Source organism: Triplophysa dalaica, chromosome 15 (assembly GCF_015846415.1).
Source record: "Triplophysa dalaica isolate WHDGS20190420 chromosome 15, ASM1584641v1, whole genome shotgun sequence".
Classification (NCBI taxonomy): Eukaryota; Metazoa; Chordata; class Actinopteri; order Cypriniformes; family Nemacheilidae; genus Triplophysa; species Triplophysa dalaica.
The window spans coordinates 5,247,435-5,272,323 of NC_079556.1; the positions used below are offsets into that span (position 1 = coordinate 5,247,435).

The 24,889-nt window shown below is 36.5% G+C and overlaps 6 protein-coding genes across 6 annotated transcripts; 3 read left to right on the forward strand and 3 right to left on the reverse strand.

Moving 5' to 3' along the window:
• The first annotated feature begins 648 nt into the window (after positions 1 to 648).
• si:ch211-248a14.8 (uncharacterized) lies at positions 649 to 6,171 on the forward strand. Its single transcript, XM_056768469.1, has 5 exons — positions 649 to 1,073; positions 1,911 to 2,006; positions 2,144 to 2,351; positions 3,933 to 4,230; positions 4,830 to 6,171. Exons 2-5 carry the CDS (start codon positions 1,975 to 1,977, stop codon positions 5,216 to 5,218), a joined length of 927 nt encoding a protein of 308 aa, XP_056624447.1. The 5' UTR covers positions 649 to 1,073; positions 1,911 to 1,974; the 3' UTR covers positions 5,219 to 6,171.
• A 359-nt stretch (positions 6,172 to 6,530) lies between these two features.
• On the reverse strand, positions 6,531 to 10,905 carry ecd (ecdysoneless homolog (Drosophila)). The gene is made up of 13 exons (XM_056768468.1): positions 10,781 to 10,905; positions 10,438 to 10,656; positions 9,986 to 10,191; positions 9,510 to 9,688; positions 9,188 to 9,380; positions 8,954 to 9,082; positions 8,729 to 8,854; positions 8,532 to 8,617; positions 8,318 to 8,424; positions 7,778 to 7,988; positions 7,575 to 7,642; positions 7,150 to 7,355; positions 6,531 to 7,070 (listed from the first exon to the last, which is right to left on the reverse strand). Exons 2-13 carry the CDS (start codon positions 10,640 to 10,642, stop codon positions 6,861 to 6,863), a joined length of 1,926 nt encoding a protein of 641 aa, XP_056624446.1. The 5' UTR covers positions 10,643 to 10,656; positions 10,781 to 10,905; the 3' UTR covers positions 6,531 to 6,860.
• A 261-nt stretch (positions 10,906 to 11,166) lies between these two features.
• Positions 11,167 to 12,740, forward strand: gnrh3 (gonadotropin-releasing hormone 3). Its single transcript, XM_056768076.1, has 4 exons — positions 11,167 to 11,456; positions 11,951 to 12,095; positions 12,224 to 12,298; positions 12,391 to 12,740. Exons 2-4 carry the CDS (start codon positions 11,958 to 11,960, stop codon positions 12,460 to 12,462), a joined length of 285 nt encoding a protein of 94 aa, XP_056624054.1. The 5' UTR covers positions 11,167 to 11,456; positions 11,951 to 11,957; the 3' UTR covers positions 12,463 to 12,740.
• A 2,537-nt stretch (positions 12,741 to 15,277) lies between these two features.
• mgmt (O-6-methylguanine-DNA methyltransferase) lies at positions 15,278 to 16,942 on the forward strand. The gene is made up of 5 exons (XM_056767495.1): positions 15,278 to 15,361; positions 15,650 to 15,774; positions 15,878 to 16,035; positions 16,102 to 16,241; positions 16,321 to 16,942. The coding sequence occupies exons 2-5, from the start codon at positions 15,653 to 15,655 to the stop codon at positions 16,477 to 16,479; spliced, it is 579 nt and encodes a 192-aa protein (XP_056623473.1). The 5' UTR covers positions 15,278 to 15,361; positions 15,650 to 15,652; the 3' UTR covers positions 16,480 to 16,942.
• ebf3b (EBF transcription factor 3b) lies at positions 16,835 to 22,360 on the reverse strand. Its single transcript, XM_056767493.1, has 16 exons — positions 21,425 to 22,360; positions 20,899 to 21,055; positions 20,724 to 20,787; positions 20,477 to 20,532; positions 20,298 to 20,371; positions 20,154 to 20,222; positions 19,996 to 20,077; positions 19,748 to 19,865; positions 19,481 to 19,614; positions 19,206 to 19,332; positions 18,834 to 18,922; positions 18,534 to 18,599; positions 18,297 to 18,456; positions 18,135 to 18,225; positions 17,866 to 17,942; positions 16,835 to 17,767 (listed from the first exon to the last, which is right to left on the reverse strand). The coding sequence occupies exons 1-15, from the start codon at positions 21,508 to 21,510 to the stop codon at positions 17,867 to 17,869; spliced, it is 1,449 nt and encodes a 482-aa protein (XP_056623471.1). The 5' UTR covers positions 21,511 to 22,360; the 3' UTR covers positions 16,835 to 17,767; position 17,866.
• A 223-nt stretch (positions 22,361 to 22,583) lies between these two features.
• Positions 22,584 to 24,586, reverse strand: bnip4 (BCL2 interacting protein 4). Its single transcript, XM_056767496.1, has 5 exons — positions 24,404 to 24,586; positions 23,751 to 23,898; positions 23,597 to 23,663; positions 23,188 to 23,417; positions 22,584 to 23,045 (listed from the first exon to the last, which is right to left on the reverse strand). The coding sequence occupies exons 1-5, from the start codon at positions 24,444 to 24,446 to the stop codon at positions 23,000 to 23,002; spliced, it is 534 nt and encodes a 177-aa protein (XP_056623474.1). The 5' UTR covers positions 24,447 to 24,586; the 3' UTR covers positions 22,584 to 22,999.
• Between the last annotated feature and the right edge of the window lie 303 nt (positions 24,587 to 24,889).

The window sequence follows — 24,889 nt, forward strand, 5'->3', positions numbered from 1 at the left end:
TGGGCTTTATGTCTAACATAGGTCTAATTGGAGGCTTTAAAAACATATACATTTTTGCTCTTAAAGAGATAAGGAATGCAAATAGAGCCCTATGCCATAAAAGCCATGTGTTAAAATGGGGTTAAGAGTTGAACGTTGTGTAAAGAACTAGGCATATGATGATGAAGTAAAAAATTACCTTTGCATAACGCTAGCATGGCATAAGCTGAACGATTTATTGATTTATTTTAATAAACTGATGATTTAGCAAAACACCACAAAACAATAATTAATGTATTGATACATGCCACATAAATAATAAGTTGAGGGTGAGGGGAATTGGTTTAGAGGTGGCATGAGATGAAAGTGTCTGGCAGGCAAATGTGCCATTATTTTTTATGTTTTTAGATATATATATAGGCCTAATGTTTTGTGGTTTTGTTGTATATTTTTATTATTGCACTTAACAACGACCAAATGTCTTTGAACAGTTGTTAATCCCTTAACGAAAATTAACCATTGTTTTATTTATAGTTGCTATGGTATTACTACACAAATCTACTTAAACAATGGTTAATTCTCGTAAATGTTTTAAGTCTGGCCGAAACTGTCAGGAAGGTGCCTGTGTCAACAGGACTGTTTACGCAGTGACCCAATGCGCGTCCACGAGATGTTCTCGAGCATGCTTATGTCCTTTACAATTTTAAACGAGAGTGAGAAAAGAAATAATTAGTAGCTTATTAAATCCAGGATAAAACACTGGATCTACAAGGCACCGAGTCAAACGGGGTGATGGAAATGGCTCTTAGACGCAAGTTAACCAACCTCTGAACAATTTTTATCATTTTGTAACAGGGTAAAGGATCAATGTCCAGCCGAGGTTAGTTCCTCCTTTTTGACACCGACTAAGCAGTTTTTTTCTGTCCACGGTGAAAAAACTTTTACATCTAAGCTACACGTCAGCCTCGGCAATTGAAGAGAGTGATAAACAACGATGAATTAATTGATGGGTTATGAACAGTAACTATAATGATCGAGACCGCGCGAAGCGTTCGCTATAACGGAATAACACGAGCTCCTGACAAACAAGTGATGTAAGTTCCCTTTGACATATTTGTTCATCTTTTTTTCTTTCTTTTCGTTAATTATGCTTTAAATAATTAAAAACTGAAAACATTTGATGATGCTACTTAGTATTTCTAAAACCTCTTCAATATGCTTATTTTCTCCTAAATAATACTGTATTTGTAGGCCTTTGTTAGGAGCTAAATCAGTAAAGGAGTCATAGGTTTTCCCTTTCATAAATGTTATTGTCATATACGTATATTATTACTCTAATATTCTTAAATTTTAGAGAAATGTTAAATGTTTGACTGCAATCATTGATGAAAAACATGGAGCTATCATGGTCAGTTTTTTTATAGCTGATTATAGCTTTCAAAAAGCTCATAGTTTCACAAAGCCGGTGCTTGTTCGTATCCTTAGAATTTGTTTACCTGATTTTATTGTAACATTGTTTTGGCGGATTTATTACCATTTGTAGGCTATACCAGTTTTACATCAAATATTATTGTTAAACAAAGACTGCTATACAGGAATCGATGTTTTAGTAACTTAAAATATGGTTACTTTTCGAAAGTGTTAAAAGATACCAAGCAACCATATTTTACTCATCGTTGATTTCTTTTATTATTTTTTGATATAACCTTTACTTTTTACTGGATGAAATCAAGTTGTTTTTACAAAAAATACAACTCGTATATCCAGATATAATTCATTGTCCACTTTGGTGCATATGTTATGCTTATCTTTATTTATCTGTGTTATTTATTAAAATATTATAGCCCTTATTTGTGAATTTTCTCTAGGGTGTTTGCTAACTCAGTCTGTCTTGGTTTTATGTTTATTATTTAACCCCTGATGCTGTAAAGGGGTTGTAGTAGATCAAAATAGGATTCCACCACACCAGTCCTTGTGCATGGTTGGACTACCAGTATGGACCCCTGGCAAACTTTGGTGTCCAGATGGTGAGATCAGATATATGACAGATGTAATTTTAGTTATTACCCATGTCATGTTTTCAAAATTGTGTATTAATGCTTATGTCATTATATTACTCTGTATTGCTTTTTATCAGATAAATGGTGTCTGTTTTCTCTTTTAGTTCTTCGTGGTGGCAGGTGCATACTCCACATGCGCTGAGAGCTTGTCTGTATAAAGTATGTAAACCCTTGGTGCCACTGCTGCTTTGCATCGCCGCCCTGGTGGCTGTGATTCTTTATGCTCTGGCAGATGATCTACACAGCTTTGTATGCAGGATCTTCATTCCTCAGTATCATTACCCTTATGCAGTGCCACTTGCATTCATACAGGTATTTCGGCTCTTTAGTTACATGTTTATCAATACACTAGTTTTACAATTGCCTATTATCGGAAAATGTCATATGATTTTCCTGATGTTTTACACATACATTTGGGGTCAGGAATGGCAAAGATTTAAATGGAAATTTATAATAAAAATAAATTGAATTGTCATCACTAACAAAATCTCATGGAAATTCGTAACATATAAGTGGCTAATTGAACAATATTAGTAGTTTATTTTAGTACAATTTGCTTTTACACCAGTGATGTTAGGATTAGGGGTTGGGTTAGGGGAGGCGCTTCATTATTGCTTTTTTCTATAAATTTTTGTATGATTCACATTGTATGCATTCAAATGAATTAGCCATGTGAAAGCTATGAATTCCCATAAGATCGGGTTGTCAGTAATGGCGACAAACATGGATATCATGTTTTTCAATTAACTGTGAAATACAAATTTTCTCTAAACAAATGTGAATAAGAAAAGTCGATGTTATTGGACTTATCACTGGTATTGACCTCAAATGAAGGCAAGAATGCCAAAGCCACTATACATTTACAAATGTACAAGGTAATATGAAACCTGAATACCATAGATTAATTATTAAACCCAGGGTAAACTATGCACACCGTGAATGATGAAACATGATAACCCAGGTTAAGAATGACCCTGGGTTAACAAAGCTTTGCATAAATGTGGAATTTCAATAGATTCCAGGGTGTATATCACATCATCAGTGTTATATCTGTGTTTATTTGAAAAATGTAAAACAGCAAGACTGGGTATCTCTCAGCTGAACCATCAGGTGTGTCTCATGTTATCATTGGATTGGTGGCATAAACTTTATTTTGCCAGTATTTGCATAATGACTGGCCAGATAAGATAAAGGATGTGGATACATCATTATATACTGTACATAGGTCCCTGGGATTAGTATGTATGTGAGTTGATGGAGAATAAATGTCATACATTGATCAAAGGAAAGTAAAACAAAACACATTTTTTGTATAAACTATGCCTGCAATGTTGTCAGTACATTCCCATTCTTAGTTGCTGTTTAGTTTACTTCAAGGTTGAAAGGGATAGTTCACCCTAAAATTAAAATTCTTTCATTTATTCTCATGTCATTACAAAACTGTACGTTTTTTTCTTCTGCTTAACACAAAAGAACATAATTTGAAAAACATTGGTAACCAAAAGACATTGGACTCCCCTGACTTTCAATGCATGAACCAAAAACCACCAAGACATTTCTCAAAATATCTTTCACAGAAGGATTACGTCTCTGAATTAACCACTGTTTGCATTATGACCATCTAAGAAAACATTTGTGTAAAATATAACATGTCATATACCGCATATAAGTGGGCAATAGCATGTCACAACGCAGAACACGTATGAGCTATCCATGTGCTGTTGTTATCAGTTTTCTTTTGAAAGTGGGCTTGGTCTTTTCAAAGCACAAACATTTTATGGGACTAAGGTTTTCTCCAGGTTTTATGACATTGTATGGCATGTGATGATTTTAATGTGTTTTTAGGTGTATTGAACTTTCTTTTATGCATTCATACTGTACATAATTTTCTAGGTATTTTTAAATCTCCTGGCGCTACTAGCCTTGCACGGTGTGGGCCTGGTGCACCTAAAGCCGTTCTCTCTGAGGCTGGCCGAGCGTTTGTTTGTACCTGCTGTCTGTGGGAGTGTCCAGTGTGTTTTGGCCCTATGGGCTGAAGCCAGTGCCCACTCTGGTCTGTACCCGCTGATCGCCCGGTTCCTCCCAATGGCCAGTGTGAGTCTGGGTCACCTGTTTGCACTCAGTTTGCCTGGTTCCATCCATATTTGCTGCCTTCTGACAGCTGTTACTGTCACCTCTGTCAGCGTCACAGGTATGATAGCTTCTTAAGGTAGAACAGAGGATGTAAATTGTCTTTTTGAATGTGTTTGTTTGCATAAACGGGATAGTTCTGCCAAAATGAAAATGTCATCATGTGTGACATCATTTATTTGATGTTGCAGTCCTGTATGGTTCAGTCACTGAGGCTGTCAAGCTCCAAAATGACAGTATTTTCTGATATTACACTCTTATGAGCAGTAAACAAGACCTGGAAGTCAAGTATCGGAACGGTTTTTACAAAATATCAAATTTGTAAAATGAATGAAGAATTTATCGGAAAGATTACAATATTTCACAAATTACTATTTTTCCTATACAATTTTTTTTGAATTTCAAATTAAATTATCATATTTTTTCAGATTACCAATGGTGTAAGATAATACACCAGCTATATCAAGTACTAAATAATTGATATGCTGTTTAAAGCTTGACAGACCTTGTCCTTAATCATTTACTTTAACTGAGTTGCCAAGTATCCCTCGAAAAATCCCCTTTTTTGTTCCATTGAAAAAAGTTTGATATGACATCAAGATGAGGGATTTGATTATTTGCTGAACTATTTCTTTCATTTCTGTATGCTTTTTCTTTTAGCATGTCAAGGCCTGTATACGATGGAGCCGCTGGAATATGTCTACTCTCCTCTCAGCCTTGTCCTCCACTCTCTGTCTCTTGTCTGGCTAGCTAAAGTCGTCCAATCAGAGCGAGGTCATGGCTCGACCTTTGACCTTTACTACACTCTAACAGTCACACGTTGCCTTTTACTAGGGTTCCTGTGTGTTGTGCACCCCGATGGCCCGAAGGCACTGGGTCACGGCAGCTGGCACAGTCTCCTGTTTTTTGGATATATGCTTGGAATGTTGCTGTTGGGTGCTGCACAACTTTTCTTTGTGGATGTTACCGCACTTTATTTTTCTGCTGTGCCGGCAGCTGTGCTGCATGCAACCAGAGGGCTGGTTCAACCCCTGTTTAATCTGCTATAGGACAGACTGACCAAACAGAGTTTGAGTTTGCTCCATTCTGAGGGGCACACAATGAAAACTGACTTGAGTGGCCAAACATAAGCAATCAAAGGACTGCTGTATCATTGATGACAACAACAGTATGAAGACTGAGCGCAGATTTTAGCAACATTAATGTGTGACTTTGTTGGCTGAAATCGATGAAGTGTTGATTTGGCATTGTGACATTATTTTCATAACAGCGGAGCACAAATTATCCAAAATTAGTAGAGTAATACAAAAAAGTCAAAATATTTATATATTATGGTGATATGTTGTACAACGTTGTATTTATGCTGACTTTAATCGAAAAAAATCATGAAACCACAGGATGGTTAGTTAACAAGATAATTTACCTATGAGAATTACAAAGTAACTACTAACATCTGAATCCATTATTCTAATTGGTGGGTATACTTTGTTGTCTTGTGTAGTGTATGAAATAATGACTCAATGCAAAAAAAGAACCAGATAATGTTTAAATGGTCGTCAAATAAGATCCTTAATTGTTTTAGAATGGCATGCTCTTGACATTTTTTTTAGATCTACCTTAGCATTTAAGTTTATCAACAATATTTAATAATTCAACAAAGGACCATGATAGCTCCATGTTTTTCATCAATGATTGCAGTTAAACATTTAACATTTCTCTAACATTTAAGAATATTAGAGTAATAATATACGTATATCACAATAACATTTATGAAAGGGAAAACCTATGACTCCTTTACTGATTTAGCTCCTAACAAAGGCCTACAAATACAGTATTATTTAGGATTTATTTATAATAAGCATATTGAAGAGGTTTTAGAAATACTAAGCAGCATCGTCAACTGTTTTCAGTGTCTTTATTTTTTGTCATGTCAAATAATGTTATATATTTTTTTATATTTACAAAATGCTTTCATCCAATAAAGTTAATTTAAACTGTTAAACTTTTATCAGTACATTGCTTTGGGTGTTGAACCCCCGAACTTGCTAGGATCATGCCATCAGTTGAGCTAATTTTTGCTCATTGTCCATAGTGTACAGATAAATAAAAAAGCTCAACCGCTTAATGTAATTCTTTTCAAAGAGGTTGGAAAAGTTAAAAACCACCAGAACTTCGGTGGAGCTTTGCAATCCCATGTCACTGATCTGTCCACCTGCTTAATGTTACACAAGTTAGCAATGTGTTGAGATTATCAGTCATTTTAGTGCAGGTAAGCAAAATAAAACATTCCTTTTTCTTTTCTGTTTAAGCTATAACTGATGCTTTGTAACTGATGTGACTTACGGAGATCAACTCAATATGGAAATCCCAGAAATATAAATCTTTATTTACGAAGGTAAAAAAATACACATTTACAGTGGGAACAGTGTTTACTAAAGAACTGCCCTGACATGATTATGAAAACAATTCCCACACGAAAATCAAATTCCACGAAAGACCACCATTGTTAATCTATTATTAAATTCACATTCAGTACCATACAGGTACTAAAAACTGCCGTAAACCGTTATCACGATACGTCCTTTTATAGCTGAGAAACAATAGAGATCTATACTAGGAAAAGTGACATTAAAGGTCTGGAAATCGATTCAATGGGTTTAATTGATTTTGTTTGATTGCTTTTGTCGTCATTTATGACTTATCTGCATCGGGGGGGATGTGAATGCCTAAACTTTGCAGCAGGTTAGAGGCAGGCCCAGCTAGACCAGCCTGAGAAGCCAATGACTCGAGCAAATTTGTAACAAGATTGAGGTCCACATCGAGTGGCTGGATCTCTTCCTCAGCAAGTTCAGAGCCTGCCGTGACCGATGAGCTTTTAGTCGTATCCGATTTATTACCAACCTGCAACAGAAAACCAGGAGGATGAATAAAATAAAATCTTTAGCGTACATCAAAAGAGGAATATCTTCTGGATTCTCACTTTATTAGTCTGACTGAAACTTTTGCCAATATTTGTGCTTTGCAGCTCATGGTCCATTTCGTCCATGTACTTTCTTAAACTCTCCAATGTCTCTGCGTCTGTCTGCTCAACAGAGTCGTCATTCTGTACTTCTTCATCCTTATCTTCCTCATCGCCATCGTAGTCATCCTCAAAGTCATCAGAATCTAACTCATCATCCTTATTTCCTGCAAAATTATTAGCACACAAATAACGGTGCACTTTAGATTTATAGATAAATGACTAAGAAATGTACAATTATTTTTAAGGACTTTTTGATGTTGAATTTCCACCAAAAACAACTATGTTGTGATTTTCACTATGTATGATATACGTTTACCAAATGTAAAAATGCATATATACCAAATCTTAGGCTTTAGTGACTCATATGGCACATCTCTACTCACCAAGTAGTCTATCGAGTGCACTGGTTACTGCATCTGGATCAAAATTGAAGGGTTCAGACAAGCCAGATCTGCAACACGGAGAAAGATCAATTCTTGTGGTGGTCACAATCCAAACGTTTATTAAAAATGTTCTTTTAGGTCAAATAAAAAATGACCTTCCATTAAAAGATATTAGATCCCTAATATAGTTGGTAATGACAAACCTTGGAAATTCAGCTCCTTCATGAGAGGACATTGCATTGATGAAGCTCTTCATGCCTTGTGTAACGGCTACCAGACTGTAGCCAGTTTCCTCCTCTTGCTCCTCATTCTCTGGTCCTACAGTCTTGATTGTGCTGTTACTCACCCCACGGCCTCCTCTCTCCTCAAGCAGCCTCTCCAGCTCCTGAGGGGAGATGTCTAACCATGCATCACCTACAGGGGGTGTCAGAGGACAACACTTCTGATTCCTGCTGATAACTGTGTTTTAAACATACTATAAAGTATTTTCTGATTAATGCAGTTTATTTAGCCTCTACAATTAAGTGGGTAAAAAACATCCCTCTCGATTGGTGGCCATGCAAAATGATCCAATGGGGGTAAATTCCGGATAAACAACTACAATTTAGATAACATTTTCAAGGTAATACAGAGCTCCTTGGACTCATTTTCAATGGAGTGACTAGGTTCATTTCAAGAAAGTAAATGCAGATAAGATTAGATTAGATGTGTACACTTTTAGATAAAAATAAAGTGGTACATACTGTCCTCTGGTGGTAGATGTGCTTCTTGTTGTTTTAAGTCTTCCAAGCTGTAGGAAGCATCCTTTAAGATTTTGAACACCTCATCACCGGGATTATAAATATCAGGCCTTCAGAATGTAAAACAGTGATCGATTAGTTATGATAGATAACATTTCCGCAAGTAAGAAACTTAGTTTTTGATAAGTTATGGTTGACCAAAAATAAAGTGTTTTACCGGTGTGTGCTGGTTATTGACTGTTTGAAAAAGTTCTCTGCTGACATCATAAGGTCTTTGTATCGAGCAGATCCTTCAAGTTCAGCCTGGATGCACAAAACCCATAAACAAGATTATAAAACCCCAGGCAAAATGACAAAAAAAATTCCTTTCAAGCAAAGAAATCGTTGTATCTTTTTCAGGAACTCTCTGTGCACCTTAAAGTATCCATTCTTTTTGAGGCTATCAAGAAAGCCTCTCCAAAGCGGGTTGCTGCTAACAGATGGTTCCTGCACCGATGAGGACTGCCCACTTTTAGAGCAAAGGATTTCAAACCCATGGGCCTTGGGTATAAACAAAAAGCATAATATATTAATACCACAGGCAAGATCAATGGAGTTTTGGTAGAACCAAACACAGAACCAGACACCTAATACACACACCAATTTCATGCCCAGCTCGTGAGCCCTGTATTGGGGATGAGTACGGGGAGGAAGGGTAAAGCCACTCCTCCGATCTGGAATAAAACTCTGTTGATTAAGCTGGGCATATAAGCAGCGAGTAAACTTCACCTAAAAAGAAAAAAGAGAAACAAGAAACTCAAAAACTGTATGTGCTGATAGATGACAGAATACAGCAGCTTTTCTTAACAAAGAAGCAACATTTAAACTTCTCACCGATGTCATAACTCTGGTGTCAGGCGGAAAGGTGCGAAAGGTTCGGCAGGCCTGAAGGTCAAGCGGGTCCCGCAGATAGAAAGCAGATACCGCAGGCGCTAAGAGGTCAGGGCTTCTAGACAACACTGCAGCAATGCCGGCAGGTATGTAACAGTGGGCATGATGGAAATTCTGCTGGATTTTATCTGGGTACCTGAACACACAAATTGAAAGTACAAATAAAGGTTGTGCCAGTGCCAACAAAACTCTTTAATATCTGTAAAACAAAACATTTACTTAGTTATTTGAAACATTTGAGAACTGCTATTGATGTTAGGCTTACCCATCAAGCCTTCTGGCTAGAGCTGAGCGTATGTGTTTCCTAGCCAGACAGTGCTCTGTGTGTAAATGGAGCATCTCTAGTGCCTCAACCACAGTGGGCACTGAGTCTTTGGGCCAGCCGATCTCCCCAGGATGAAGGCGGTTGGGTAATATGTGCAGTTCTCCCTGGTATAGGAACACCTGGCACAGAGAAAAATTGTAAGCCAGTGGGAAGACATTGATCTTTTTCTAGCCAAACACTGAAATCCCAAAATGTATTAGTGTAGTATCTTTAAGCTCTATGATGATAGAGATGATACTGTGGTACTTTGATGAATACCATGGTGCAGAATGATTAAAATATTATTGTATTGGAGCATTCACATGGTATTCCAATCCATCAACAAAGTTAGTAGATCCAAAACATCAAACATGTCCTAAAAAACATAACATCTCAGTACTTTGTCATTAGTGTCTGTTTATATTTTGAAGACTAACCCTGTTTTCACTGCTGTCAGGGTCCAGCCACTTTGGCAGATGTTCAGCTGCTTCAATCAGCAGAAACTGTCCATCATTGTCATTTACAACTGCAGCAACTTCTTTAAAGATGCATGTGATGCATTTGAGCAGGTAAACGATGAACCATTCATCTTCCACATTGTCACCAAACACAGTGACACCACCCAGATGTGCTGGCTCACCCCCTATAGAGAGAATAGGATAAGATGCTGTGCCTAGCAAGCAAATAGTAAATACAAATACCTACAACATTCACTTCCTTTTGTACATGACAGTACTTACAATTAAACATTTGTAAGACCAGATAACTAAGAAATACAAACATTTTAAAATAGATAAAGTAAAGAAACACTACCATGACATGAGTTTTTTAACATAGATCTCACCAAAAGAAAACTTTATATAGATTCTGCAGAATCTCAAATACTGACCTTTCTCAGGATGGTATGTTAGATTAAAGGGCTGATGTTGCCAGATATACTGCACAAGAAGAGGGGCGATCTCGGCCAGGATGTTCTCCAGAAGCTGCTGCAAGGATTTCTCATTAGCTTCTGCGTCTGATGGGTCAGGCTGAACCAGAAACAGTTTATACTGGACCGCATCCTCTGGAATGGCTGGTCTTCTCAAAGCATCCATGTTCGTGATGACGCCTTGTGAAATAAAATGAAGCACATGTCACTGGATCTGGTTTAGAACTTGCCGACCAAGCGCGACACATTTTAATGATTTTAGCACTATTTAAAATATATCCGTATATATACAATTCCTAGTTACCTATAAGCGTTTAATGATCGTTATGGGATAATCAACTGAATAAACTCCATATGAATGTGCTCATGCGGGCAGAGTTACATATTTTCATCAGGCAGTCTTGAGTTTAAGCTCCCGGGACTTTTTTCTTACACGCTCCGGAAGTAACATTGTTCAAAATAAAAGTCATCAAAGATCGAAATCTGAGCGCATTTAAATGTATTTATATAGAATGATATATAGTATATAATTAAGATATATAGTATTTAAAATACGTTAGTTATAAAAAATGCTATAATTGTTATTTTTTTAGAAAGAAAGAAAGAAAGAAAGAAAGAAAGGAAGAAAGAAAGAAAAAATGCTATCAATCCAAAGTAAATGGCTGACAGTCTTTGTTACGAGATTACTCATCTCACCTGCCCCGTGTTCATCGGCCATCTGGGGTCTGTTTTGACCATTAAAACACAACATAAAATGTATCTCAGACATTAACCCAGTCCATTAGCAAGGTCCCCATGGTCGCTCTTTATTGTTTCAAAAGAGACAAACTAACCCCAGGTGTGCATTAAGACATTCAGAGAGAAGCATGCACCTGCCCTGGGGTCTCAAACCTCCTTATGACGAAATGGTATTACTAATTTTCAGAGGATTATATAAAGGAGATCAAGAACAACACACTTCATCTTCACAAAGACAACAGGTAAGACATTTTGAACTATCACATTAATATATAAATATCTGTACAATATTTAGACTCCATATTCATTCTGTCTTTTTGGCAAAATAACATCATAGCTGCCTATAGCCATTCTTCAAAATACACCGAGTGATGCTCTATCTTTGTATACATTTCCTTCCACTGCCTACATCCTTCAGCTCCTAAAATGTATAACAAATTGGTCAGATCAATTTCTGTACATATTTTCAAGGGTTTCGCTTGTGTAAAAATTGTTGATGATTTTGAATTATTAAATGATGTTCAATTTCATCATATAGTTAATATGTTTATTGGTTTGGCTCTGTAATACATTGGGTGATACGTGCAGAACTGGGTTACTTTCTTCCACTATAGCTGGAAGACAATATGTTATTTTGTCTAACAACTAGACAAAATGTAAATTTCAAGTCAAACCAAATCATAATTTAAACAAATGTCCTCATGAGAGTACAATGTAACACATGTCTTTGTTTCAGTTCCAATATGGAGTGGAAAGGAAGGCAACTGGTCCAGTTGTTATTGCTCATGTTTGTGCTAGAAGTTACTCTTTGCCAACACTGGTCATACGGTTGGCTTCCTGGTGGAAAGAGAAGTGTCGGTGAAGTAGAGGCAACTTTTCGGGTGAGATTATTTATCTTTTCATTAAATAGCACATAAAGTTGTTTGTGAGCAAGCAATAACTAGATACACAATATACTTGTTGAGATGTGTACAAGTAAGACATCTATATCTATAATCTTTATAATTAGATGATGGATGGTGGTGAGTCAGTGCTGTCTATTCCTGCCGACTCTCCAATGGATTCACTTCCACCCATACACATAGTAAGAAGAACTCAAGTGTTTTTCATTCTTTTTGAAAAAACAGTGTGAAATTGTTTGTATTGATCAGTGATGTCCTTCGATTATAATTTCAGGTGAATGAGGTGGATGCTGAAGGTTTGCCTCTGAAGATGCAGAGATTTCCCAACAGACGAGGAAGAGTATAAAAATAAAATATGTATCTTTAAATCAGTTCAAATAAAATTAGTTTTATCATTTGGAAGGAAAATGTCATATTGAGTCCTGTTAAATGTAAAAACATTCCTGTTAAAATATCCTTTGTCTCTGGATGTAATTAATAAATCAATGGGGGTAATTAATTAGTTTAAAGTGTACTTATAATACAAACATATTTATTAAAGGTATTCAAAGAACGAAAGCCATTCCACAAGTTCTAATCCACATGGTGGCACTCTTGTAGTACGATATATATAAACTAAATCTCTCTCTCCCTTTTTACAAGTATATTTCAATTTTTTGTGTATTAGGCTGTAATTAGTTAAATCGTTAAATTATAGCTGTTTAAACATGTCTGCTGTGATCAATAAACATACCATCAATGTTTACATATTCTTTCAGTTTTCTCATTGGAAGTGTACATTTATTTTAACTGAAAGAGGATAAAAGATTAAAATTTGACTTACAAGATTATAATTAAATAATACATTAAAAATACAGTTTAACAGTTCCTAGGATTCGAACCCCCATCCTTAACATTTGCTATGCTTTGATGTTTAAAGGGATACTTCAAACAAAAATTAAAATTCTATCATCATTTACTCACCTTCGAGTTGTTCCAAATCTGTATACATTTCTTTGTTCTGACACAGACAAAGATTTTTTGAAGTATGCATTTAACCAGACAGATTTTGCTTCCAGACCATAGTAGGAAAAAATACAATGGTGGTCAAAAGTGCCCCAGAACTGTTTGCTGTCCTACATTCTTCCAAATGTCTTCTTTTGTGTAATAAAGTAATTTTTCCTACTATGGAAGTCAAGATCTGTTGGTTTTCAAGCATTCTTCCAAATATCTTTCTCCGTGTTCATTAGAACAAAGAAATGTTAACAGATTTGGAACAACTCGAATGTGTTTTAATGATGAGAGAATTTTCATATTGGGGTGAAGTATCCCTTTAAGCCTGTGAGATGAAAATACATATTTTCAATGTCAGTTGAAGTATGGCTCCAAGAAAGTGTGTCAAGCAGGTAATCAAATAGCTGAGCTGGCTAACACAACTACTGATCCTTTTCAGATGCTTCTACATTTAGATTTTGATAAAGACATTTGGCTTGACACCTCTGATAGTGATAACTCTGCTTAATAGCAAATTAAGTGCACAAAAGAGGGTGGTTGAAGGGTGCTGGTTTAACATCATGGCCATGCAAACAGAGTCAGAGGTGAGATTTGGGACCACATGGTGTGAACTTCACGACCGTGTAACACATTAATCATATTAAAGTGCTTAGACGTTATCACCTCTGAGCATGAACTGCCATGCAGTACCTGCGCAGCATGTGCACTGAATTTGACAGATATAGGGAAATGTGTTTTTGCCATATTATGAAATCTGCCGTATAGTTTGTAAATCTGAACCAGTTCTTTAATTTCACCTAACACATAACATGCTTTGAAGATTAAAACACCAGGGTGAGGCTTATGTGGAGGGATCACATTACAAATCACCATCATTCTGTCAATCAAGAGAGAATCTTTAAACTGTAATCTTAGTTTATTCTCATTCTGACCCATAATCCAGTTTGATCTCGTCTTTGATCTCCGACAAACGATTTAGAGTGATTCACAGTTAACTAATTACAAGTATACTCCCCTTGGTGTATATCCCTTGTTTAAGTCTAGTGTTAAATGACCTTACCAAGTTTTAAAATTTTAAGCGTATTTGATGGTATGTGGTCTTTTCCCCTGCAGATTAGTTTTTCAACTATGGTGACATCGCTTCCTAATGTATCTGTGAATAGGCCTACATCTGTTCATATATTAACAGATAACACGTTCTCAGGTATTACATCCGCTTCTGTATCCCACAGAATGGTTAGAAATTACATGAAGACGACAGCACGTGTCATTTACTGAACATGATCCCATAGATTTATTCTGGCAGGCACAAATTGCTCTTTTGTAAAATGGCATAAGGCCGTATGTGAAGGTTTAAAGAAGCTGTTCAGTGATCAGCACTGCCCGAGGGGGTGGAAGCAGAGCATGTCACAGATGATCAAACACAATATAAGATAGCATCACAGGACTGACTCGAGAACTCCCCAGGGACACAAATCTTTCATTCTCCCATTAGAGAGATTATGAGTGTATGTCTGTGCTTGTATGTGTCTGAGATTGTTGAAACATCCTTGCCTGACCACCAGTGGTTCATAAATGCAGTCGATACTTCAAGTCCCATTAAACTCACAAACAATTTTGAGAATTGTTGATGTGTTAACTGGGAGGGAGCTATGTTCTTTATACCTCAGTTCTTAAATACACGTTTCATCAAGGATGAACTTTAACTATGGGGAGGAAGCAACCATATATGCTGAACATATTGTCTCTCATAAATCTTGCAACCCCTCCCCGAGTAGCCTATGAAAATCAAGGCTGCATGTCGATTAAACGCCACTGTACTCGCAAATCCATTTATTCATTTTAAATGCTTAGATAATCCAAGAAATATATTCCGTGCCTTCAATTTAAATTAATGACAAAAAATATATTTTAGCGGATTACAATCTTTTAAAGTGCAAGGTATTTCGGTGACAGAAAAAAATATACACGTAAGATGTAACAGAACAGCAAACGTTGTCTATGCAATTTAAATGAAATAAATATAAAGTAATTCAATCCAACGACTGGAGGGTTTAACTTCAGCGTCCACAGGTCAGCAAGACTGACCTAACGCAATATTATCCAATCACAGAACTGAGCGCAGTTACGCTGTGCTCTGATTCGTCGTTAGTCTTGGCGCAGTTCAGCCTCCTTTCAAAGCAGGAAGTGGACTTCTGAACACACGCTCGGTCACTTTTCGGTTGAAATTGAAGTCTTTCCAACCGTGTTGGGTAAAACCCTTTATTATTTAACCGATTGTTAATCAAATAAGAATGCAACAAATAATAAAATAATACAAATGTAGCACACAAAATAGCGGTTTGAGGTTTATTTGTTTTTATTCGGCTTTCACTCAGTCACACAGTGCGTTCGAACTAACTTTACATGCACATATATCAGCATCACTATATGTGTTACCTGAGAATCGAACCTCTGAGCTTTGCGTTGCAACTATAGAATGCTGTAACTGTGCGTAAGCATGGACGCGTTATTGACAACTTGCGTCTGTTTGAGAGCAGGTCATGATGTCTGGCGCGTGTTTGCTGCGTGACGTGTCTCTCTGCTCACCAGTAGGGGAGATTATGCTGACCGGCTGTGAGATGGGAGTACACACCATTGACATCCAAGTGGAAAAAAGATCAAGGTAAATTCTAGAATCCAAACGGAGGATCCAGCCATTTTCATGAATATATAGATTTGATTTGTCAGTGTAGTCAAATGTGATCATGTGTTGTGTTCTTTTCCAGTCGCTATTGGCTTGCTCAACACATGGTCTCTAATGGGCAGTCAGAAATAAGCTCTGAATTACAGCGCTGTGTTGATTGGCTTCAGTGTTACTTCATCCACCCAGAGTCTGTCAGTTCTCTTCCTCCACCTGCCTTTCACCATCCACTTCTGCAGAATGGTTAGTCCCACAATTTTGGAGAACAATGCAGTATAAATAGACTATAATGCTTTTCTCACTTTCCAGATTCCTTTACTGCAAAAGTACTGTGGACACTGTTTAAGAAGGTGGAGCTCGGTAAAACTGTCACATATAAGCAGCTTGCTGAGATGGCGGGAAATCCAAAAGCTGTACGAGCAGTGGGAGGAGCCATGAGAAGAAACCCGGTGGGCTTCTTGCAGTGATTTATTCGACTGTGTTATTTTCCACATCTGTCTGATGTCTTTTCCTCCGTCAATCTTTCAGATTCCTCTGATAGTTCCATGTCATCGGGTGATGTGTAGTTCAGGAGAGAGTGGGCGATACATGGGAGGGAAAGGAGATCATATTAAAGTGTGGCTGCTCACTCATGAGAAGAAAGCTTTAGAGGAGGTCAATCCAGAAAAGACTGAAGAATCCACCTAATGACTTTCTTTTTCTTCACTGCTTGTTCAAAGAAAAAAGTGAATATGTTGTTCTCTTAAGAGAAGAGAGTTTGAGTTTGAAGAGTTAAGAGTTTGGGAAAAAACCTGCGTTCAATTTGAGAAAATTGACTCCTATAGTCTCTTTATAGATTTGAGTACTTTCTTTGTGTTAAATTCGAGAGCATGCAGTTTCATTAGTTGCTAAACTGGACAGTACAGAATTGGATTTCGGTTTATGTTGTTTAATCTATTATTGTTACATTAACATTGTATATATGTTATTGATTATCAGTACAGTTGTGCTTGTGGATAATCAAGCTGTTTTATTTAATCCCAAGGATTGTGGAAAAAGTATGGAAATTGTAATTTCTTTATTAAGTTGAATATTTTGACATCCTCATCGTTTTTTCTCTGATGCATATTGATATTTTTATACAAAGATATTTTGTAGACGGTATTTTATCTTTTGCAAACATTTTTTTCCAGGGATAAATAAAAAGTGTTGAAAGAAAATAAACAATCTGTATTTGTTAAATGATATCAGTGCAAAGAATTACAAATATCCGTACAAAAACTCATGTACTGGGTAGAATTCTCCATTTCTGTTATTACTCAGTATGTATCCACATTTTGTTATATATTTAAAATAGATGCAATCAATTTAAATGAAGTTACTTACCAACATATATTCTGTCTACAGTTATACAGTATCTTATACTGTGAAAGTTTATGTATTTGTTTAAAGTGGTGCTCCACCATAAAATGAAAACTGCCATGAATTACCCTCAAATCATTCAACAAGCCTAGAACATCCGTTAATCTTCGCAATGCAAATTATTATATTCAGAATGTATGTTGCTGTCAATGGGTGGGAGTCAGAACGCTCGCTGACCTCATCAAAACTATTTTAATTTGCCTTGCAAAGATGAACAGATGTCCTAAGCTTGTCAAACGTCTTCAGTGTGAGTAATTTTTGTTCCCCTTTAAATTCCTCCTGAATATACAGAGTCGAATGAAAAAATTGGATTGCCGAGGTCTCACCTATACCTACATATTTTATATATCATATTGTAACATCAGAGCACAGAAAGTACAACAATACAGTACAGTAGTTCTTCCTGTTTTACACCAGGGGTCACAGCAGATCACTACAAGGTACACACATCTTTGCTGACAGTAAAAAAAATCAATTTCTTTTTATTATTGCGTGCATTGAGATCATCATCCGGTTCAGAATGGAGATTGGCCATGTCTGGGAGGTTTGAAGCTTGTTGCTAGTCCATGCATGGCTGTTAAAGACACAAAAAAGAGAATTTAAATCTACCATGAGTACCTTTCTGAAAGTGTGTGTATGTGTTTAAAGTGTGTTTGTGTTGCTTGCTCTCACCCTACAAATAGGAGGTGGACCATGTGTTGAAGAGGACTGTTGCTTCAGAACAGGAGCAAATGCACTTTTTTGTTTCACTATAGAAAAATCAGAAAGATGAGTGTGGGAAATGTGTGGGCTATTTTAAAAGGTACCAATCATACTTATGTTGCATTGTCTTTTGTAGAGATGCAACTCCGTCACAATTCAGTTTAATTGTAATATTTAAGTAGAATTCATGCTCATTTTAAAATCAGATCAATGTGCTTTTACACCCCAGTTATTCTTACCAATGTAGCAATGTGTGTCTGCAGTGGGACTGTTGAAGACACTGTCGAGATGTGCTGCTTGCAAAGCCATTGTTTAAACTCTGACTGAAACCTATTGAAAGAAAGAGATTATTAAACAAAAACATACCATATTCAGTTGTCATATGCATACACACCGCATACCTCTTTCTGCTTCCTGTGAAAAGTCTGTGTTCATAGTTAATTGTCTGTCAAAGGAGTTGACTCCCATAATGCTGTTCAGGTTTGGGTGGGGTGGGTTTGAGTTCCGTGGGACTCTGTGCAGGGCACCTGGTATGTCAGACGCACGCTTCAGGATGATTTCCTATAGCCAGATGCACAGACATTATGAGGGGGTCAATACTACGACTTACGATGAAAAAATGTAAGTGTTGTACTTACCTGGTTGTTGCGAGGCGTTCTATAAAATGTCTCTATAAGGTCAGCTGCTCTCTTTAGTAAGACTTCCTGTCAATGATTATACATGCAAGTGCAAAAGGAAGGTAAGCTGGTGTTCAAATGTACATTCAGCTTAAGAAAAACACTATATCAAGTTCCAAATAAAGGCTCAGGGGAAAATTGTTGCATCTAATTCTGTCTTTGAACTCAAGATTATATTTGCAAACTGGCATCCCACCACCACAGTTATTCCTTCCAGGATTCACTTTAACTGAGCATCACTTCTTGTTTTTTTCCTCTTACTTTCGGAAGTTTATCCACATCGCCCAGTAGACGTGGCATGACCCTTTGCAGTCGCTGAAACCCATAGTCGATGGTTGGCTCATGTAAAGCTTAGAAAAAATAATAAAACAAAAGAGATTGTCTTGTAGAAGCTTCCAGGAATGATGTCAGGTAACGCTATTTTGTATTCTTTAAAGAAAAAATTACAATATTAATATTGTTACTAAATAGCTCATCTACACCATGGTGTTTTCAAAGCACCCCCTGACATAAACAAATATTAAATGAAATTGATTTTATTTTATATTTTATCTCCGAGAATGTCAGACTTTACATTGTACTGATATGAGCACAAATTTTGGCATGCACACACATATTAAACATAACTCTCACTAGTGAAAATAAAGCGCCCCGGAGCTCCCCTGCAGAAATATTTCGATTTGTAGGACAGCGTAACTTCGACAACACCAGGAACGTGGTGAGGTGGAGTCTGCACACGAATTGCATGCGGTGTGATCACCTGTAACAACATTTTCATTTCCCATAAAACAAAAATTGGAAATAATCTTCTCATGGGGTCATTTTATTGGAAGATTTCACTAAGTAAAATGAATATGTAGATCAGAACATCTTTAGATCAGAAGTGTATTTGATACTGTGCCACACACCTCACTCCAAACCAGAATTGATCCAAAAACCACCTCCAGACCATTAAAGAACTGTTCTCCAATAATAATAACTGAAGCTCCACCTGTCGTCCAACCCTCACTGGGACTGATCGCCTTGATGCAAGGGATCTCACCTACATCCATGAACACACACACACAAATATCAGTTTATGAATACACACTTCAAATTATACGTGCACCAATAAAGACACTGTTCTTTAATATAAATTAATATAAAGCTACAATGCATGTTTGTAATTTCTGTACCTTCAGCAAATTCCAGTCGTCTTTCTCTTCTGCCATGTTTCGAATTGTTGTGGACAAACATGTTATCAGAAATGCCTAGAACGTGGCCCATAACAGAGACTGTGGTGGAAACCATCACCTGCAGTGCACAGGTTTTACAGTTAGGGACTTAGAGGTCTACTGCAATGACAGTAAACATCGATTTTTTTATACGTTTTTGAAAAATATATTAAGTCCTAAAATTCCTAAAGAAATTTGTGTGGACACACCTGAAAACGACGTGTGTCTCGTGAGTTCCCTGCATTCTTCAGACAATTTTGATTACATTTGAGAAATAATTTTAGGAAGAACCTGATTTAAAAAAAAGAAAAAGATTTTAAAATGACATTTAGAAAATTTGCTACTTGATCAAGAGTGTGTGTCCTACCTGTCAATAATGACAGGGTCAGATGGGGTCTCTTTCCTGTTTCCACAACTTTTCTTATCACAACATCGGCTATAAAATAAAAAGATTGTATTATGTGTGTGTAAACGATTGTGTATATCAGTGTGTGTTGTGTCGTTAAATTACCTGCATATTGTCTCATGTGTGAGAAGAACACGACACATTTCTGGATTTTTATCTTGACCTTCAAACACAATTGCCTAAGAGAGAGACAAAGTAACATTATTACATTAGTAAAAACATTGGTAACATAAATTAAACACATTTGTTTTGCATCAATAAGAAAAGTGCATAGAATTATTTACATCTTTTGTCACAGAGTCGATTAAACGGATGTAAAGATCTTGTTCTGCCTTGACACCTGAAGAGATAAAACAAAATGAAATGGGAAACATGCATCATTGGTACAGAATATTTGCAATTATTATACATTATTATGCAATAATTTTTAATGAGAATTGTAGATTTTGAAAGGCTTAACTTTCAAGCAATTCCTACCAAATAAATACAGACACAAATACTTGTCAATATCACAATTAGATTTGCACTTACCATTATTGTACAGTAACTGGAGTTTGTAATGAATTCCATTGTTAGTCTTCTCATTTTCTGGCTCCTATTTCAAATATTATATTGATGATTAAATAAATGTAAACTCATCAATGTAGGATTTATTTCCTTTTGGGTTTGGTTTAATATTTTTCTTAGTAGTTTTAATTAAACTGACCTTCTCCTTTTCAACAAAGCCCACAAACGCAGTGCGTTCAATTTCCACAGATTGACCCTGACTATCATATAAGGCCAAGACAAAGTGAAAGAAGTTTGACTTCCGCAGATTGGCAGGTGGCTGTTTCTCGAAGTGTGCCCGGGCGAGACCCACAGCTCTGTGGGAGACATAGACAGCCTGACTGCTGTTTTTCAAGTGTGATGTCATTCTACACATCAGAATACTTATTTTTTTTAAGATTGCATATAGGAAGATATGCACACTTAAGTACAAATTTCTAAACAAAATTTCTAAATAAAATTGCTTTATTATTGCTAATAAAACTCAAACTCAGACTTCTAGACCCCATTGCATATTGATGAAAAAATAGCTACCATAATTTATCTTAAAATTTTTATTAAAAAGGACTGTGCTTACAATAACTATTCGACTTTTTTCATTCTAAAAATACACATTGATTACATTAATTTATGCAATTAAGCACAAGTATTAGGATATTTGTCGAATAAGGGATGCACCTGCTTACCTGTGAGTACGAGATTTGGCATGTACGGACTCATCTTGCACCCAGGGGTGAACTGACCCCATACCAGCCAGCGGCTCCTCCTTCATGATTCACGCGAACTTCCAGCTCTGAGTCCACAGGGAAACGCGAACAAACTTATTTTCCCTCAGGTATGCCAAACCTCTTAAGAACATGGGCTGGATGTAATGATGTGTTGCATATAGGCGGGGTTGAGACATATAGGGACATAAAGCTGTCAGACAGATGCTTTAAGAGCAAAACAAGTGCGCGTCAAGGATGGGATTTGTTTCCACTTCATTAAGCAACACGACCAATACAAGACAACTCTTTTAAAAACATAATAACAGCAATCTATTACTATCTAATGCGGATTTTATGTTAGAAATTGTTTTTTTCCATATAAATTGTACATTTTTATAATGTAATGTGCATTTTTGTATTTCAAGTAATTATAAGGCCTGCATTATAGGAAATTAAAAGAAGATAAGGAAATCAATCTATGTAGTACATGATATGGGATGTCACAATTATAAAATTGACATCTGGAGGTTAATGTCGTTAAGTTCTGCTGATCAGTGAACAATTTTGAATATGTGAAACGCATTAATATGGCTTGTAATTCACACCTTGGAAAGGCATTTATAATGCATTTTTTCATGGTGCAAATCATCAGTAATATCTCTAATGTCATATTTTTTCATTCTTTAATAACTCACAAACATAGATACACGTATACAGGAGTTTTTTTAACAACCAGCATGCACGTTGCTCTATAAGTGTTACTGTTGTGGTATTTAAAATAAAATGTTTACATTTTGTGATGTTAATGTTGTTCAAACAAACGGAAACTTTTTATTCTTGCACACATTTGAGGTCTACAGTGTAATTAAAAGAAGCTATGAAGCAGCGGGGTTTTACTGCCATCTGCTGGTCTGTAAGCAGTCTTACGATCATTTATTTTGAGTTTTTTTAGATAACAGATTCCATCTAGACTGACATTTATTTATATGGATGCAAATCATTAAAATTTCTTTAAATGTAATCCCTTCTCATAACAAACATCACTTACATCACTTAATATCGTGGCCCTTGATTTATTGTCATTATAATGAATTGAACGCATTATTTGCACTTTCAATAGCGTATCATTATCAGAATATGAAAGATGAGAATTTCTTTATTTAGACTAATCAAGTTTTTTTGCTTTAATTTTCAAGAATAACTGTTTGAAATGTTACAAAAATCTGGTCAGCGTAAGAGCTACAATATACCCTGACTGCTAAAATAATGTTCATGTTTATATCATTAACATACACTTTAAACTCAAAGTCATATTTTCTGCTTATAGTCATATCTACAGCTCAGAAGTTGGCTACATTATGTTCTGTGCCAAACATTTTCGCTGCAGGAAATGGAAAGAAAAATAATTATTGCTGATTTTCATATTTTCACAGTGTTCGCTTACAACATCCAGAATGTCCAGAGAACAAAACGATGCCTAAAAGTTGTAGATGCTTTCTTGGGTCTGTACCAAAGAGACCCTGACACAGCGAACACAAACATGTTTGCTTTGACTCAGATAGTAGAACACTGGGTACTGAGACGTCGTCCTATACAGATCCTGCAGAGAGAGAGAGAGGGAGGGAGGGAGGGAGGGAGGGAGAGAGAATGTGTATAAGCATTCAATTGTATATATAGTGTCAACCTATGAACAAAAAGATGGACAACTGAGAAAGACTGTATACATTCAAAATGTTCCTTACCCCAATCCAAGCATTAAGATGTGCGTAAGGACTAGGGATGGAAGCATAATCTTTAGCAAATGTGTGTTCATTTCCTTGTCAGTTTTAGTCGGGCTTTTGCTGTTCACTCGGTTCCGCTTTGGCCGTTTAATTAGAAATGCTGCGTGTGGTACATTCTCTGGCCGGCTGGACCAGTCACAGATCCTCATGACAGCTTCTGTTTCCTGTTTGCTCTCTTTTACAACTTCCTCCTAGAATAAACAGAACAAAAATTTAAAATAACATCTGGTTTCAGTCTGGTAACTCTTGAATTCTATGTGATCTTCATGATGTGAGCTCCGCAGTGACAGACATGCCCCAAAATAGTGCCCCTTGATTTTTTGGAAAGGTACTTTTTGATAAATGGAAACTTAATGACAAAATCTTTTACCTGTATAGTGATGTGTGTGTTGAAAGAGGCAGGACTGATGAGTGGAGGTGTCTGGACTCGTCGAGGACTACAGAAAAACAAATTGTAAATCACCGGGATTACACTGAATTAGAACACAATTTCTTAATTCTTAAAGTGGAGGGTTATTACACACCTGCTACAGTGAGAGCTTGTTTGTGAACTACTGCTGGACTCGCGTTGGGCTTCCAGGAGCATTTTTTCCAGGTCTGTGATATCAAACATTGTTGGGGTGGCCTCACTGTGCTCACTGCTTGAATCAAAGTGAAGCTCAACCCACGAATCTGGAAAGAGAAAAGCAGATCAGTTTGAGATTAATAATGCTCATAGTTTCATTTAGAGTTAATAAATGCCTAAATTAGTCAATCGGATTATACAGCGATCCAAACTGTTTACCACCCTGTGTTTAAAAAGCTGGACCAAACAAGAGTCATCCAAGCTCCAGATAATCATTGTGTAATTGTGTCAATAATAAAATACAAATTGTTTTGAACAACCCGTTTTGAAAAAGGGAGAATCCCCTTGTCACTAATACGTTTTTGTATCTCAAAAAGAGTTTTAAATAAGAAAGAAATGTTTGCTTTGGGAAAACAAGAGGTTGCTGACTTGGCACTGTGACCGGATGCTGTGCCGTAGAGATTTACAAAAGAACATTATTTGCACTGTTATCAAATCCAATTTACCTAGCAATGTGAGCTAATGTTTTATGTAACTATCAATATTCATTCTTTTTACAGATGTTGTCGATGTAGGTAACGTTCATCAACCGTGCCAATGTGTTCAACTCACCATGAAGACCATCCTCCGGAGTTATAAGCTTCTGTGTTGACATCGTGGTTTTGAATGCTGTAATTTGATTACGCTTCTAGATTGTAATGAGATCTGCAGATTGGTTTTATTTGTTTGAGAATATAAGATAAAGAAGCTCTTAAATTTGTTAGCTTCGAGGAACATACGGAGAGCTCCAGCGCCCTGAAAAACAATGACGAAATCTTTTGTTTACAGACAGAAGCGGCACTCTGATTGGTCGGTTGTTAAACCAACCATTAATAGGAAATTTGGGGCGACCAATGTGTATTAAAATCAGATTTTATTCAAGTTTAATTACTACTGGTATTAAATGTAACATTGTGATTTTCTTATTCATTGTATCATATTTAAGAGATGGATGTTTTCCCTGTTCATAACGTAATATTTTATCGGCAACCTCGTACTGTGGACCGAAAGAATATTATCAAGCTGTGTATTCAAGCCTTTGTTTACAAACAGATATTT